The 15,255-nt window shown below is 41.7% G+C and overlaps 1 protein-coding gene across 1 annotated transcript in view; it reads left to right on the forward strand.

The window, feature by feature from the left end:
- Positions 1 to 14,993, forward strand: part of CAB39 (calcium binding protein 39) — a 102,356-nt gene extending 87,363 nt beyond the window's left edge. Inside the window, exons 6-9 of the mRNA XM_070773765.1 lie at positions 702 to 761; positions 4,759 to 4,824; positions 11,436 to 11,579; positions 12,402 to 14,993. Of these exons, the coding sequence (XP_070629866.1) occupies positions 702 to 761; positions 4,759 to 4,824; positions 11,436 to 11,579; positions 12,402 to 12,590 (459 nt within the window). The 3' untranslated portion in view covers positions 12,591 to 14,993. The remainder of the gene's footprint in view (positions 1 to 701; positions 762 to 4,758; positions 4,825 to 11,435; positions 11,580 to 12,401) is intronic.
- Positions 14,994 to 15,255: the final 262 nt, after the last annotated feature.

Below are 15,255 nucleotides of genomic sequence, written 5' to 3' on the forward strand. Positions count from 1 at the left end.
GTAGCCCCAGGACCTAGACCTTTATCTAGCACATAGGAGATGTTTTCTGAATGAATGACCCTGAGTAATTTCCAGGGACATCCATGGGGTCCGGCGTAAGCTCTGTTTCACAGGGATGCAGAATTGGACTCTACTATTCATAACTTTTGGTTCTGTATGTTTGCAGCATAAGTCTGCTTGCTTTGGAGCTAATGTTTATGATGGGGCTTTTAAAAGAGACCTTACCTCTGAAAAAAGGTGGTATTCAAGATGAAACTGAATGTAACTGAGTTAAGGAGGAAAAAATGAAACCTCCTGTACTTTTTCTAATAAAAGATGTTTCTTCTTTCTCTACCAGGAGCAGTATGCTGTTTGGCATTTTATCACAACTGTTTACTTTTATTTCATTTCGGTTCTTGATTCCCTTTCTTTGAGTTTTTATGTCCATTACCTTATAAATTTGCTTTTTAATTTTTCCATCTAAGAGCTATTAGACCTGCGACAATCATAACCATTACTTTCACAATTTCAAATTATTGATGATTTTTATTTGCTCTTACATAGAATCAACATTTTCAATACAATTCATGCTCAAATATTTTTAAGTGTAGTACTTTTTGACAGCTGTTTTTATCAGGTAAAATGGTGCGGAATTTTAAGATTCTCTTTTCTAAAAGAACTTGAATACCAACAACTGTAAAAAGTATGTTTTCTTTTTCTAGGATTTACTTACAAGACATAAATTGCTCAGTGCGGAATTTTTGGAACAACATTATGATAGAGTAAGTATGTGAAATTCTATTTTAAAATAGCACACTGTAAGTTTTGTTACCAGAATGAAAGCTTTTAATTAGATTTTGTACCAGAAGATTTATTTTGGAAATATGTTTTTAATTGGTGCTGTAATCATTTCTCTATGAAAGCCGAGATAGAGAGCATTACTTGGTCAGAAGCAGAATTTTCTTTCTGATGACACACTCCCCTTTGCATCTTTTCTTGCTTTAGAAGAGGAAAATAAAGCACTTTGCTGCTGAATGATAATACATAGTTAAGATAAAGAGAAAATTACTATGTGGCTTCTTTTCTTTCCCTATACTTCCCATCCATTGCTCACATCCCAGCTGCTTACGAAGAGAGAGACAGGGACTCTGTGGCCGTGGGTGAGCAGAGGCCTAGCCTAGAGGACACAGCAGGTGGATGAGCAGTGTCCCCATTCTGCTGCTGGCTCCTGTGGCCAAGGCCGAGGCCTTAATTCTGAAGACTCAGGAGTCAGTACTTATTTGTAAAGTAGGACATTGGTTAGTTCAGCCATAAGGCCCCCTCCAGCTGGAGTTGATGTTAGACTTCCTGGTGATAGAACCCACAGAGGTTTGTGAGCAGGTCTGGGCACTCTGATGACCTGGTTGCCCTTGATCATTATGACAGCAGGGTCACTCCTTCTCTCCCACGTGTCCCCTCTGCTCCCTACGATGCCCACGAGCACTTCTCTGTGCCGCACTAGTTTAATTTTGGCGCTGTCCAAAACCGTATAGGTGCTCCTGGAGAAGTTACCATGATCACAGTCCATTTAAAATTTCTATCTCTCCTCTAAAATTTGGCTTAGTTTTTCATTCTTCCACTAGTTATTTGAATTTCTAAAATCCCAGGTTTTGTTAATACTTCATTACTCACTGTTCAACTAGCTTTTCTTTTCAGGGGTGGGAGGGCAGTTTGGCTATGTCACAGCCTATGGGATCCTAGTTCCCCGACCAGGGATTGAATCTGTGCCCTCGACAGTGAAAGTGTGGAGTCCCAGCCACTGGACCACCAGGAAATTCCCTGTGCTGTTCAGCTAAATTAGAAGATTCTTGGAGGCAGAGCTTATGCTTTCTAGTTCTTCCATGTTCCTGTTCCCATCTTTCCCTCCCACTAGCAGTAACATCATAACACAGTGCAGAGTCCATAGTAATTCCCTCAGAAATAGCCTCATTGATGACATAAGCATCAGTGGTCATTTATTTTTATTTTTGCTCGTGTGCACTGCGATGTTGGAGAAGGCACTGGCACCCCACTCCAGTACTCTTGCCTGGAGAATCCCATGGACACAGGAGCCTGGTAGGCTGCAGTCCATGGGGTCACTAAGAGTTGGACACGACTGACGACTTCACTTCCACTTTTCACTTTCATGCATTGGAGAAGGAAATGGCAACCCACTCCAGTGTTCTTGCCTGGAGATTCCCAGGAATGGGGGAGCCTGGTGGGCTGCCATCTACGGGGTCGCACAGAGTCAGACATGACTGAAGTGACTTAGCAGCAGCAGCACTGGGATGTAGGGTGTTTTTTCCATGTGTTTGCTGGTTTTAGTCAGAAGCACGTTTTGTCCCCGCCTGTGGCAGAGTCAGAAGCGTGGGCTTCAGCACCACACTGTGTGCAGTTGGCTTCAAGTCTCAGCTTCACCATGTGCTTCCCTGACCCTCTGTACCTTTAGGATCCTCAGCTCTGAGAGAAGGCTCATAACAGCACCTTCTTGTTACTACTAGGTTGCTGTGAGGATTAGGTAAGAATGTGTATGCCGAGTGCAAGGCACAGTGCCTGGAACACAGTAAGCATTTAATAAGCATTAACAAATTGTTTTTATTAGAACATGATCTCAAAGGTTTTTATAATTAAGCATACAAGTGTCTTAATTTAAAACCTACCAACGATATTTCCAAGAAACTTACTATAGGCAATGATGTCACTTTAATTTTGCAATAAAATATTTTCCTGTGTTATTAATGGGTGACATTGGTTATCAGGATTTTAGAAAACATATGTGCAGCAGCTAACTGAAATATATATGTAAATATGTATGTATGTATGTATGTATACAGTGCAGTCAGATCTGGGAGAGGAGAAGAAAAGGGGAGATACAAGCAATTTAAGCAGAACATGGAGTTATTACACAAAAACACATGCTCTAAAGTCTGTACACTTTGGTTCTGAGCTTTCTAATAATCAAAACATAGAGGGAAACAAAACCATTAAAAGATCACAGTGTCTGTGAAGCTTGTTTAAAAGAAACAGCCTTTTCTAGCACTGGGGCCTGAAGCACATTTCTCCCATTGGCGTTCTTAGATAGGAGTTGAGTTGCAGCGTCATGGAGTTGACGCCATCCCCAAGGGTGACTCTGCAGTGAAAAAAATGCTGAACTGAAGTGCAGCTCACGGAGAGCAAATCTCTGAGAAGCCCAGACAATGCCAGTCCTTTGTCTGTCCTAGTCCTTTACTGCTGACCCGGGGCTGAGATCTAACCAGGCAGTTCTCCTTCAGGATAATCTCCTGCAACTAAGCTTACCCTAAAAATTATGCAGCAGAAAATCTTAACTTGCATATTCTGTCAAGAACTTGAGGTGTTCCTGTGTTACTGATCAAAGGCGGATCCAACTGTTTTCCATCATGACTTGATGATCATTTGAGGAGAAGGAAGGGGTAACAGCCACCTCTGAAGACAGAAGTCTAACTCCCTTGCATACTACATAGAGGGCGATCCCACCTCTGCCTAGAGATAAAAGAATGGATGCAGGGGTGGTTCTGGGTTAGCGCTAAAACCTCTTCTGTAAGGGGCCAGCCAGAGAGCAAATATTTGAGGCTTCATGGCCATGCATTCTTGGTCAACTTTCCTGTCAGTTCTACCGCAAAGGCAGCCATAAACAATTCATAAATGAATTTATTTACAGTACACGAAGGAGCACGGCTGTGTTCCAGTAAAACGTGTATAAAAACACACAATGGGTTGGATGTAGCCCAGGAGCTAGAGTTTGCCAATCCCTGCTCTAAACCACAAATGAATGGCGGATGAGGGCCCATCATAAAGCAAAGGCAGAAGTCTGAGCGTGGACAGAATACACAGCAGGCATCCTCAGCTGCCCGCCACAGCCAGGGACAAGTCTCAGTAATGCACTGACACCCGGCAGTGTCACACTAGTACTGCAGCATTTTGCAACTTCAGAAGCCTGTCCATAGTTCAAACAAACAGAAAGCTAACTGGCCCACTCCTCTGAACTTTGGGGAGGGGGGCCCTGTCCCTGTGTGTCCCTCCTGTCTGTGCCCCACCTCCCTACTGTCCTCTGCTTCTGCTCCTTACCCTTCCAGGGACACAGTTCTTGTCAGTGAGCCCAGCCCGTTTGTAAATCTAGTGGATCCTCGTCAGCTCTGCAGTCTGTATCATTTTGCATTTTCCAGGTCTTCAGTCTTGTGTTCTGTTTTTATCCCGAAGAGTATCCCTTCTCCCCATATCTAAACAAAATCTCTCTCATTATTAAAGTTGAGCTCAAGTCCTACCATTTGTGGGACACCTTCCTACCCAACAGTGCTGAATTTCTCTCTCTTCTATTCTTAATTATTTTCTTGCTTTGAAAGAATAGATAACTTTTCTCTTTGTGGTTGTGCTTTGGACTAGTTGAGTTGTAAAAAAAAAAAAATGTGAATTTTCTAATTCAACACAAGGAAATGAGAACAGTGAGAAAACAGTGGGATGGGGAGGTGGGGAAGGGATTTAAGTTGTGTGCATATGAAGTGTGGGTGACAGAAGAGAGAGAAGCTCTGTGCACGCTTCTCTGGAGCCGCAAGGGGGCCAGCCCAGGAGCCTTTTCATGACAGTAACCAGCGGATATCACTCGAGGATGAGTGTGAAACGGACAGGAGGAGCAGAGCTTGGGCTGAGATTGGCCTCTGTGCCATTAAAGTGTATGCTCAAGCTTTTCAATGTTTTCTACTGCTCTTAAGAAAATCCTCTGATGTGTGTTTTCTTGTCTTTTAGTTCTTCAGTGAATATGAGAAGTTACTTCATTCAGAAAATTATGTGACAAAAAGACAGTCACTCAAGGTATGACAGATCATCTAAGTTGCTCATTTCTCTCCACCCCTTGTTGGAAACGTGTATGGGTCCCAGACCTTTGTAGGAAACATGCGTGTGTCCCTGGTCGAGATTTTTGTGGAAAGGAGCAGGGCTCAGCAGTGGTTCACCCAGGGCACCCACCCCAACTCACCTCCTTATGTGTTAAAGATACCAAAATAGAATATGCAGAATTTTGAAGAGGATCTAATCTCCAAGTGAGGAAGTTCTTTAGGTTTTAGAGCCTTATTTTTAAAACTTAGAATCGTTGTCACGGAGTTGAAGGCACCACAGGTGTTGTGCTCCTGGGATTCTGCCCAGAGGGTCCCAGGCTTGCTGTGTGAGGGGAGGGACGGCTGCCAGCAGTGACCTGGGGAACCAGAGGGCTTTGGCTGCTTTGTGTCAAAAAAGGATGTGGACAGTTCCATTTGAAACTTAAAGACTTAAAACTCTAGAATAGGGGCTGGCAAGCGACAGCCCATGAGCCATATCCAGCCCACTGCCTGTTTTTGTAAATAAAATTCTGTCTGAACGCAGATGCACTTGTTCATTTATGTATTGTCTGTGGCTGTTTTGGCTACAACAGCAGATTTGAGTGGTTGCCTCAGACACTTTACGGGTAGCAAAGACTTTAGTGTTTCCTGTCTTGCTCTTTACAGATCGTTTGTTAACCCCTACTCTAGAAAATTCTCACTGTATTTAATAAATGTATGCCCCTTCCTTCTGTCAGGAAGTGGTCCTGACTGGAGTTACAGACGGAATCACAAAGGATTTGTGGGCGGAAATTTGCAATTCCATTTGTGTTTTTTGTCTGGTCCACTTTAAATTCTACTCTGCCCAGAGCGCTTCCCCTCAGAGATATCTGAGTTCATTTTAATCAAGACAATCCATTCCGCCTACTGCTGCTCCTATGGGGATTTCACTCTTTTACACCTTGTCTTTCTGTGGAAATTGACTAAAGGACATTAGGAACATTCCCAAAAGATTCCTTTCCCCTGACTAGGTCCTTCGTTTTCCGTAAGGCCATGAGAAATGTGTCACCGCTACAGTGCTCGTCAGGTGGAGCCTGGCCTCCCAGGCATCCTTTGGTCCAGTGCCAGGGATCCTTAACCTGCTCTCCGTGTGCAGGTGTGCTGGCCGGGCAATCGCCGGTGGTTGTGGTAGCTGATAGGGACAGTCCGTTCGTTTTCAGGGTGGATGTGGTACACCTGGTGGCTGTTTAAGGCATTGCTCCTCCCTGTGTGTCAGTGTGACCTAGTGCGGGCTCCCCTGAGAGCCTCGAGGAGAAGCAGCCCTCTGCCAGGAACCTCTCTGTATCCAAGGGCCTCTTCCCGCCGTTGGATGCACTCAGTATTTTCTGAGGCCAAGGAGGCTAGAGAGGTTTTCCTTGCATACTAGCTTCCAGGACTGATACCTCCTGGGGGGAGGGAGGGGGTTCTTAATTGGCAAATCAGAAGACTTGGACCAAATGCTGAATTCTTGGGCTGCTTAGATAGGAGAAAGGCTTTCAAGACCTTCTAACACTTAAGAATTACCAACATGAAAGGAAGATTATGACTGCCACTTGTAAGACCTTAGTAATGGATATGAAGCCAGCCTTTCATGCCTGCAGTTTCTCCTGAACACATGGAGAAATTTTGAGGACCAGTGGTACTCTAAACATGTATTTTAATTTGTACTCCCTTTTTTTGCAGCCACATTGGCGTTTATTTAAATTTGGATTTATTTAAATTTATTTAATTTTAATAATAATTAAATTAATTTATTTATTTAAACTTGAATTCCCTGTACCAGATTTCAGGGGGTTTTTTGGCCACGCTGTGTGGCTTATGGAATCTTAGTGCCCCGACCAACAATTGAACCCTGGCCCTCAGCAGTGAGAGTGTGGAGCCCTAACCACTGGACTGCCAGGGTTTTATTTTTAATAAGATTGTCCTGACATTTCTAAATTTTTACATCCAAAGAAATATTTTAAATTACTGGTTACCCTCCCCTAGATAATCAAGCTGAAATGAGCCATTTTCAGTATCTCTGGTTTGTGTGACAGAAAATGAACACTGTGAGTAAATCTGTACTCACTTCATGCTAACTTCTGAGCCTCTGAAAGTAAATACTGGGCTTCTTACTTTGAAAGTTGTAGATTTTGTGATTCGGATTAGTGTGAAACCTGTCTGAGCTCTTGAATTCTTCCTCTAAATTCTTTATAAATCCTAAACAGATTTGTTTTCCTGCACATCAGGTTATTTTTGATTTACTGATATGTTATTTATCTAGAGATCAGTTATCTGGAGTCTTCAGGTATGTAGAACATAGCCAGGAACCCAGAAAGGAATTAACAAAAGCAGGTGAACCATGGCAAGGTAGCTCTGGCCATGCGTTTTCCTCCCCTTGGACCTCACTCCATGTCTCTGTTGGACTCAGGTCCACTGTGCTTTGCAGGTGTTCATGCTGTTATTTCGCACTGCACTGTCGTAAGATACAGGCGCCAGCATCCGCTCCCTTGTGCAGATGATGAAACTGAAGCACAGAGAAGTTAAATAATATGCTCAAGGATATAGTGCTCCCAAGGAGCAAAATGCCAGGATTTGAACCCAGGCAGGCTGGTGCCAGGAGCCAGGCTGGATGCCACTCTGTTGTGCCTCTGGCTCCTGCCCCCACGCAGGCCACACCACCTGCACACTAGTCCTTGACTGGAAGTTGGCACCATGACAACATGAAGAGGTGACCGCTAGTTTCAGAAAAAGAAATCTAGAAAAAGCAGGTTTGATTCTAAAATTCAGAGCTGATGTGGTATAATCAACTCCATAGAACTCAGTAAGCACAGACTTAACTGAAGCGACAGATTTTTTTTTTTTTTTTTAGCTTAATTAACATCATTAGTGATATTATGGTGTCACTAAGAGAAGCTTAGAATATCTTCAGGATACCTTGCTTAAGAAGGACCAGAAAAGTACTTGTTTTTATAAAGTTTTTTGAATCAGATAAGATAAAATGATGTTTGGCGTGTATCAGTCAGTTCAGTTAAGTTCAGTCACTCAGTCGTGTCCAACTCTCTGCGACCCCATGAATCGCAGCATGCCAGGCCTCCCTGTCCATCACCAACTCCCAGGTTCACTCAGACTCACGTCCATAGAGTCGGTGATACCATCCAGCCATCTCATCCTCTGTCGTCCCCTTCTCCTCCTGCCCCCAATCCCTCCCAGCATCAGAGTCTTTTCCAATGAGTCAACTCTTCCCATGAGGTGGCCAAAGTACTGGAGTTTCAGCTTTAGCATCATTCCTTCCCAAGAAATCCCAGGGCTGATCTCCTTCAGAATGGACTGGTTGGATCTCCTTGCAGTCCAAGGGACTCTCAAGAGTCTTCTCCAACACCACAGTTCAAAAGCATCAATTCTTTGGCTCTCAGCCTTCTTCACAGTCCAACTCTCACATCCATACATGACCACAGGAAATACCATAGCCTTGACTAGACGAACCTTTGTTGGCAAAGTAATGTCTCTGCTTTTGAATATGCTATCTAGGTTGGTCATAACTTTCCTTCCAAGGAGTAAGCGTCTTAATTTCATGGCCGCAGTCACCATCTGTAGTGATTTTGGAGCCCAGAAAAGGAAAGTCTGACACTGTTTCCACTGTTTCTCCATCTGTTTCCCATGAAGTGGTAGGACCGGATGCCATGATCTTCATTTTCTGAATGTTGAGCATTAAGCCAACTTTTTCACTCTCCACTTTCACTTTCATCAAGAGGCTTTTGAGTTCCTCTTCACTTTCTGCCATAAGGGTGTTGTCATCTGCATATCTGAGGTTATTGATATTTCTCCCTGCAATCTTGATTCCAGCTTGTGTTTCTTCCAGTCCAGCATTTCTCATGATGTACTCTGCATATAAGTTAAATAAACAGGGTGACAATATACAGCCTTGACGAACTCCTTTTCCTATTTGGAACCAGTCTGTTTTTCCATGTCCAGTTCTAACTGTTGCTTCCTGACCTGCATGCAAATTTCTCAAGAGGCAGATCAGGTGGTCTGGTATTCCCATCTCTTTCACAATTTTCCACAGTTTATTGTGATCCACACAGTCAAAGGCTTTGGCATAGTCAATAAAGCAGAAATAGATGTTTTTCTGAAACTCTCTTGCTTTTTCCATGATCCAGCGGATGTTGGCAATTTGATCTCTGGTTCCTCTGCCTTTTCTAAAACCAGCTTGAACATCAGGAAGTTCACGGTTCACATATTGCTGAAGCCTGGCTTGGAGAATTTTGAGCATTACTTTACTAGCATGTGAGATGAGTGCAATTGTGTGGTAGTTTGAGCATTCTTTGGCATTGCCTTTCTTTGGGATTGGAATGAACACTGACCTTTTCCAGTCCTGTGGCCACTGCTGAGTTCCAAATTTGCTGGCATATTGAGTGCAGCACTTTCACAGCATCATCTTTCAGGATTTCAAATAGCTCAACTGGAATTCCATCACCTCCACTAGCTTTGTTCGTAGTGATGCTTCCTAAGGCCCACTTGACTTCACATTCCAGGATGTCTGGCTCTAGGTGAGTGATCACACCATCGTGATTATCTGGGTCGTGAAGATCTTTTTTGTACAGTTCTTCTGTGTATTCTTGCCACCTCTTCTTAATATCTTCTGCTTCTGTTAGGTCCATACCATTTCTGTCCTTTATCGAGCCCATCTTTGCATGAAATGTTCCTTTGGTATCTCTGATTTTCTTGAAGAGATCCCTAGTCTTTCCCGTTCTGTTGTTTTCCTCTATTTCTTTGCATTGATCGCTGAAGAAGGCTTTCTTATATCTCTTCTTGCTATTCTTTGGAACTCTGCATTCAGATGTTTATATCTTTCCTTTTCTCCTTTGCTTTTCGCTTCTCTTCTTTTCACAGCTATTTGTAAGGCCTCCCCAGACAGCCATTTTGCTTTTTTGCATTTCTTTCCTATGGGAATGGTCTTGATCCCTGTCTCCTGCACAATGTCATGAACCTCATTCCATAGTTCATCAGGCACTCTATCTATCAGATCTAGGCCCTTAAATCTATTTCTCACTTCCACGGTATAATCATCAGGGATTTGATTTAGGTCATACCTGAATGGTCTAGTGGTTTTCCCTACTTTCTTCAATTTAAGTTCGAATTTGGCAATAAGGAGTTCATGATCTGAGCCACAGTCAGCTCCTGGTCTTGTTTTTGCTGACTGTATAGAGCTTCTCCATTTTTGGCTGCAAAGAATATAATCAATCTGATTTTGGTGTTGACCATCTGGTGATGTCCATGTATAGAGTCTTCTCTTGTGTTGTTGGAAGAGGGTGTGTGTTATGACCAGTGCATTTTCTTGGCAAAACTCTTATTAGTCTTTGCCCTGCTTCATTCCGTATTCCAAGGCCAAATTTGCCTGTTACTCCAGGTGTTTCTTGACTTCCTACTTTTGCATTCCAGTCCCCTATAATGAAAAGGACATCTTTTCTGGGTGTTAGTTCTAAAAGGTTTTGTAGGTCTTCATAGAACCGTTCAACTTCAGCTTCTTCAGCGTTACTGGTTGGGGCATAGACTTGGATTACTGTGATATTGAATGGTTTGCCTTGGAAATGAACAGAAATCATTCTGTCATTTTTGAGATTGCATCCAAATACTGCATTTCAGACTCTTTTGTTGACCATGATGGCCACTCCATTTCTTCTGAGGGATTCCTGCCCACAGTAGTAGATATAATGGTCATCTGAGTTAAATTCACCCATTCCAGTCCATTTCAGTTCGCTGATTCCTAGAATGTCGACATTCACTCTTGCCATCTCTTGTTTGACCACTTCCAATTTGCCTTGATTCATGGACCTGACATTCCAGGTTCCTATGCAATATTGCTCTTTACAGCATTGGACCTTGCTTCTATGACCAGTCACATCCACAGCTGGGTATTGTTTTTGCTTTGGCTCCATCCCTTCATTCTTTCTGGAGTTATTTCTCCACTGATCTCCAGTAGCATATTGAGCACCTACTGACCTGAGGAGTTTCTCTTTCAGTATCCTATCATTTTGCCTTTTCATACTGTTCATGGGGTTCCCAAGGCAAGAATACTGAAGTGGTTTGCCATTCCCTTCTCCAGTGGACCACATTCTGTCAAATCTCTCCACCATGACCCGCCTGTCTTGGGTTGCCCCACGGGCATGACTTAGTTTCATTGAGTTAGACAAGGCTGTGGTCCTAGTGTGATTAGATTAATGTTTATAGTTATCCAGTAACTTATCTTCTGACCACTTTCTTTGATGGTTTCTTTTTACTGAGATAACACAAATGCATATTTAAAGAATAGATCCTGATAAGTCTCAGATTCTGAGCCACATGTGACTTGAATTTGGTTTTCTTCAGGGAGCAGTGTCAAGACCCACCATAGGTTTAAACCCCAGAAGAAAAAGGAGGTGTCCAAGTAGCAAACAGGAACCGTTCATTAGCTTTCAGGTCATAATTCAGTTCATCCATCTTTTGAGTGCCTGCCTATTAATATTCTATGCTTAATAATATTATTTAATGAACTGTTTTTAAAACTTTGATTTTATTTCAAATCTTAAGTGATAATTGTGGAATAAACGGATAAATTGTTTGTTTTCTCAGCTTCTTGGTGAATTGCTACTAGACAGACACAACTTCACGATTATGACAAAATACATCAGTAAACCTGAGAACCTCAAATTAATGATGAACCTTCTACGAGACAAAAGCCGTAACATCCAGTTTGAGGCCTTCCACGTTTTTAAGGTACTAAAACCATAAACACTAGTTGTTCATCCCATTTTATTTGCAAGTTACTTATTTTATTAGCTTCATTTTGGTAATCTGAGTGACACAGTTCCATTCAGTTCATTTTCACAGTTGTGTGGTACAACATTTTAACAAAAATGGACCCAGAAACAGGGCATTTGTATTTGGGAATAAGAAAAGTTGATTTGTAGAGGAGTGTCACCTATCTTTGGCATCAGTTCAGTTCAGTCACTCAGTTGTGTCTGATTCTTTGTGACCGTGCAGCACATCAGGCTTCCCTGTCCATCACCAACTCCCAGAGCTTGCTCAAACTCATGTCCATCGAGTCAGTGATACCATCCAGCCATCTCATCTTCTGTTGTCCCCTTCTCCTCCCGCCTCAGTCTTTGCCAGCATCAGGGTCTTTTCCAGTGAGTCAGTTCTTCGCATCAGGTGGTCTTTGGCATGGAAGATTACTAATCCCAAAGTAAAGGGTAATGCATTTCTTAATGCTTTCCATGGAGATTTTTGTTCTTGAAATTCATTCTGACTTCCTGTGCCCAGAACTAACTTCTGCCCATTTTATTCTAAAATCAAAGTCTGTATTTAATACAAACTACAGAGCATGAGTGAACATGTCAGTCCTTTTTGTGCTTAAACATGCACTTCTTCCCTCCTTTTTTAATTGTAAAAATAAGGTCTTCCAAAGCAGACACCCCGAATGAGTAATCCTGACTTCAGCCCGTGCCCCGGGGGAGCAGTGGGTGTGGCCACATGTGCTCTGCAGCATCTCCGTGTCGCGCCCTGTCCTGTAGTTGACATTGATCTCTCCCTGTGCAGGTGTTCGTAGCCAACCCCAACAAGACACAGCCCATCCTTGACATCCTCCTCAAGAACCAAGCCAAGCTCATAGAGTTCCTCAGCAAGTTCCAGAATGACAGGACCGAGGATGAGCAGTTCAATGACGAGAAGACGTATTTAGTCAAACAGATCAGGGATTTGAAGAGACCAGCTCAGCAAGAAGCCTGATTTCCAATAAACATCGAAAATATTAAATCCAAGTTCAGCGTCTGCTGTTAGCTATTCAGCATCAGGCACTGTTATCGATTCATGAGGAACATTACTGCTAATCTGCTGTTAAGTGAACGGTTTTCATTTTACCTTTTTTGATTTTTTTTTGTTTGTTTTTTTAGTCCAAGTTGGAGAACGTAGCTGCTGCTTTCTTGCACACTAGAGCACACGTGGACTTTTTCTTGATCTTTGTGTCATTTCAGAATTTAAAGACTCCGTTCGCTGTAGAAGTTCTGAACATGGCTAGGTCCCTTGAAGGCAAATGCATAGATGATAGTATGTGTTAGGGGAAGAGGGCATTGATCTGATCAGAGTAAACCTGCCTGTTTGCGTTTATCTTTGTTAAAGATCTGAGCATGGATTCTGGGTAAGATTGTATGCCTTCACTCATGGAAGATCGTGCAGAGCTTTATTTTAAATCCTAGGGGAACTGTATCCGAGATGGGAGCTCCTTGAGTGGATAAAGTTGACACACGAATAAATTGATACTGAAACTTAGCAACTTCTCAAAAGTGTGAAGCTTCATAAGGTCATAAGGAAAATGTATATATGCTTTTCACAGCTTTCTAGAATTTTTTGACATTTGATTTTCTTGAGACTTGTAAACCTGGATATGTTGAAGGGTATTTGTTAATTTTACTTTTTGAAGGTATTTTAAAACAGTAGAGCTAGCAACGACACCTCGCATTTCATTTCAACAGTGCTTACAGGTTTCTTTTGTATATAATTCTTAGAATGCTCATTTCTTTTAAATGATTTAATTTGTACAGCAGAGGAATGTTATTGTATTAGTATGTAACTATTACCTAATATTGAGTTTTTGCAAAAAATGAATGCTCATATGTAATTGAAATACTTCAGATCACCTGAAAATGCTGATTTAACATTTAAGTATCACAGCATTAAAAGAAAACAAAGTAAACCAGTCCTTTGTATTCAGTTGTCTAATGGGGTGCCATCAGTAGACTACAATGCAGACCTGGAACTCAGCTACACTTTTTCCCGCATAATATTGGCCTTACTCATTTAAAATGAGTCAAGAGTTCTCCAGATCTACGAATGATATGGATTATGCTAAATTAATGCTGATTCTTTGTGTGGGGGGAGACCTCTTTAGAGCACCTTTTCTTTCTTAGAGTAAGTAATCCAGTACAATAGTTGTGAAACTGAATAATTAAAACTTTGGCTTCTCTTAGGAAAAGAAGAGTTCCTAGTCATAGGTGTCCTACGGGGAAATTTATTTTTTTTAATGTCCTGTTCCTTAATGCTGCAAATTATCAGTATTTATAAAGTAACTGATTTTGCACCACTTTTTTGTTACTGTGGCCACGGCAGAACAACGTCTCCTAGAATATATCTATGTAAAATTATTAGAATGGTATCTGGCCATCTTAGTGACATGACGATCACAACTAACAACTTACAAATCAGAGTTTGCCGGTTCGAATTCAGCATGGCTGTAGCTGATTAAGAAATTTATATAATTATTCTTTGCTAGCCTCTCTTACTAATTGAATTACTTATCAGCCAGTAAAATGAGACTCCCAGCTGATGTTTCAGCAGGCTTTAAAATCTCCTTCCAGGAGCACCATTTAGGAAAAAAGCCCCAGAAAATACAGATATATTTTATTCTGTTTAATTGAAATGGTGGTCTACATTTATAATTGGTTTTCCTGAGCCTGTCTTTACCAAAATCTATGTAAAATAATCCATGTTTTTTCTGTTGGAACTAAAGAAAGCAATCCAAACTCCTTGAAGTGAAACTATCCAAGATGTTTAGGAAGGCAGAGTTGGCTGTGATGCATCGTTCTGATTCGCGTGGTCCAGTGCTGGGTGTCTGGATTCAGGGTGCAAGCATTCATTACACCACATGGAAGAGAGGTTTCCTTGCCACGCTGGACCTTAGAACTCGAGGCAGCAGCTTCCTCTCTGGTGGTGCTGTTGTAGCACTAGAGCCTTTGTGTGGAAGACAGTGAGGCGTGCAGCGTGTCAAAGAAAACACGGATGTGTTATTCTCGCGTTAGAATCTGGGGATAGTTAAGACTTTGGGTTTTTTGTTGTTTTTAAACAAAATGTGAAAACACTCAAAAAGTGCTTTTGAAATTCTGATCATTTAATATATTCATGTTACCAAAACTATTATACTGGAAGTGGTTTCTTTTTGTGTTATAAAGGTTTAATTTTACATAAGTCAGTTACTCAATGTGATTTTTAACCCTTAAAAAAAAAAGGTGGAGATGTATACAGTTGTTAACAATGCCTTGGAAGCATTTCCTTTCTCTTGAGGAAAAGTAAATTTCTTATCAGAATATCTGGCTGGCCCTGTAATTTAAATTAAAATAAAATTTTGGAGAAACAACATTGTCAGTTGTTTAGTTTACATGTCTTTAGATAGTTGCGTTTGTATCACTGTTAACAACCCCGTCAGGAGATACACTAGCACGAACTGTGTCACCAACTGTAGCTGGGAACAGTTAATACACAAGCCTCAAAGTCTTTTTTTCCCCATTTGAGGTTCTATTTTTGGTGTCCAAAATGTGGTTTTCACTTGGGTCATATATAGCTCCCTGGTCCTTCCTTTCACAGTTAAGTATTAAGCCTTTTACTCGCCTCACTTCTCAGA

The sequence above is a fragment of the Bos indicus genome, chromosome 2 (genome assembly GCF_029378745.1).
Source record: "Bos indicus isolate NIAB-ARS_2022 breed Sahiwal x Tharparkar chromosome 2, NIAB-ARS_B.indTharparkar_mat_pri_1.0, whole genome shotgun sequence".
NCBI classification, from domain to species: Eukaryota; Metazoa; Chordata; class Mammalia; order Artiodactyla; family Bovidae; genus Bos; species Bos indicus.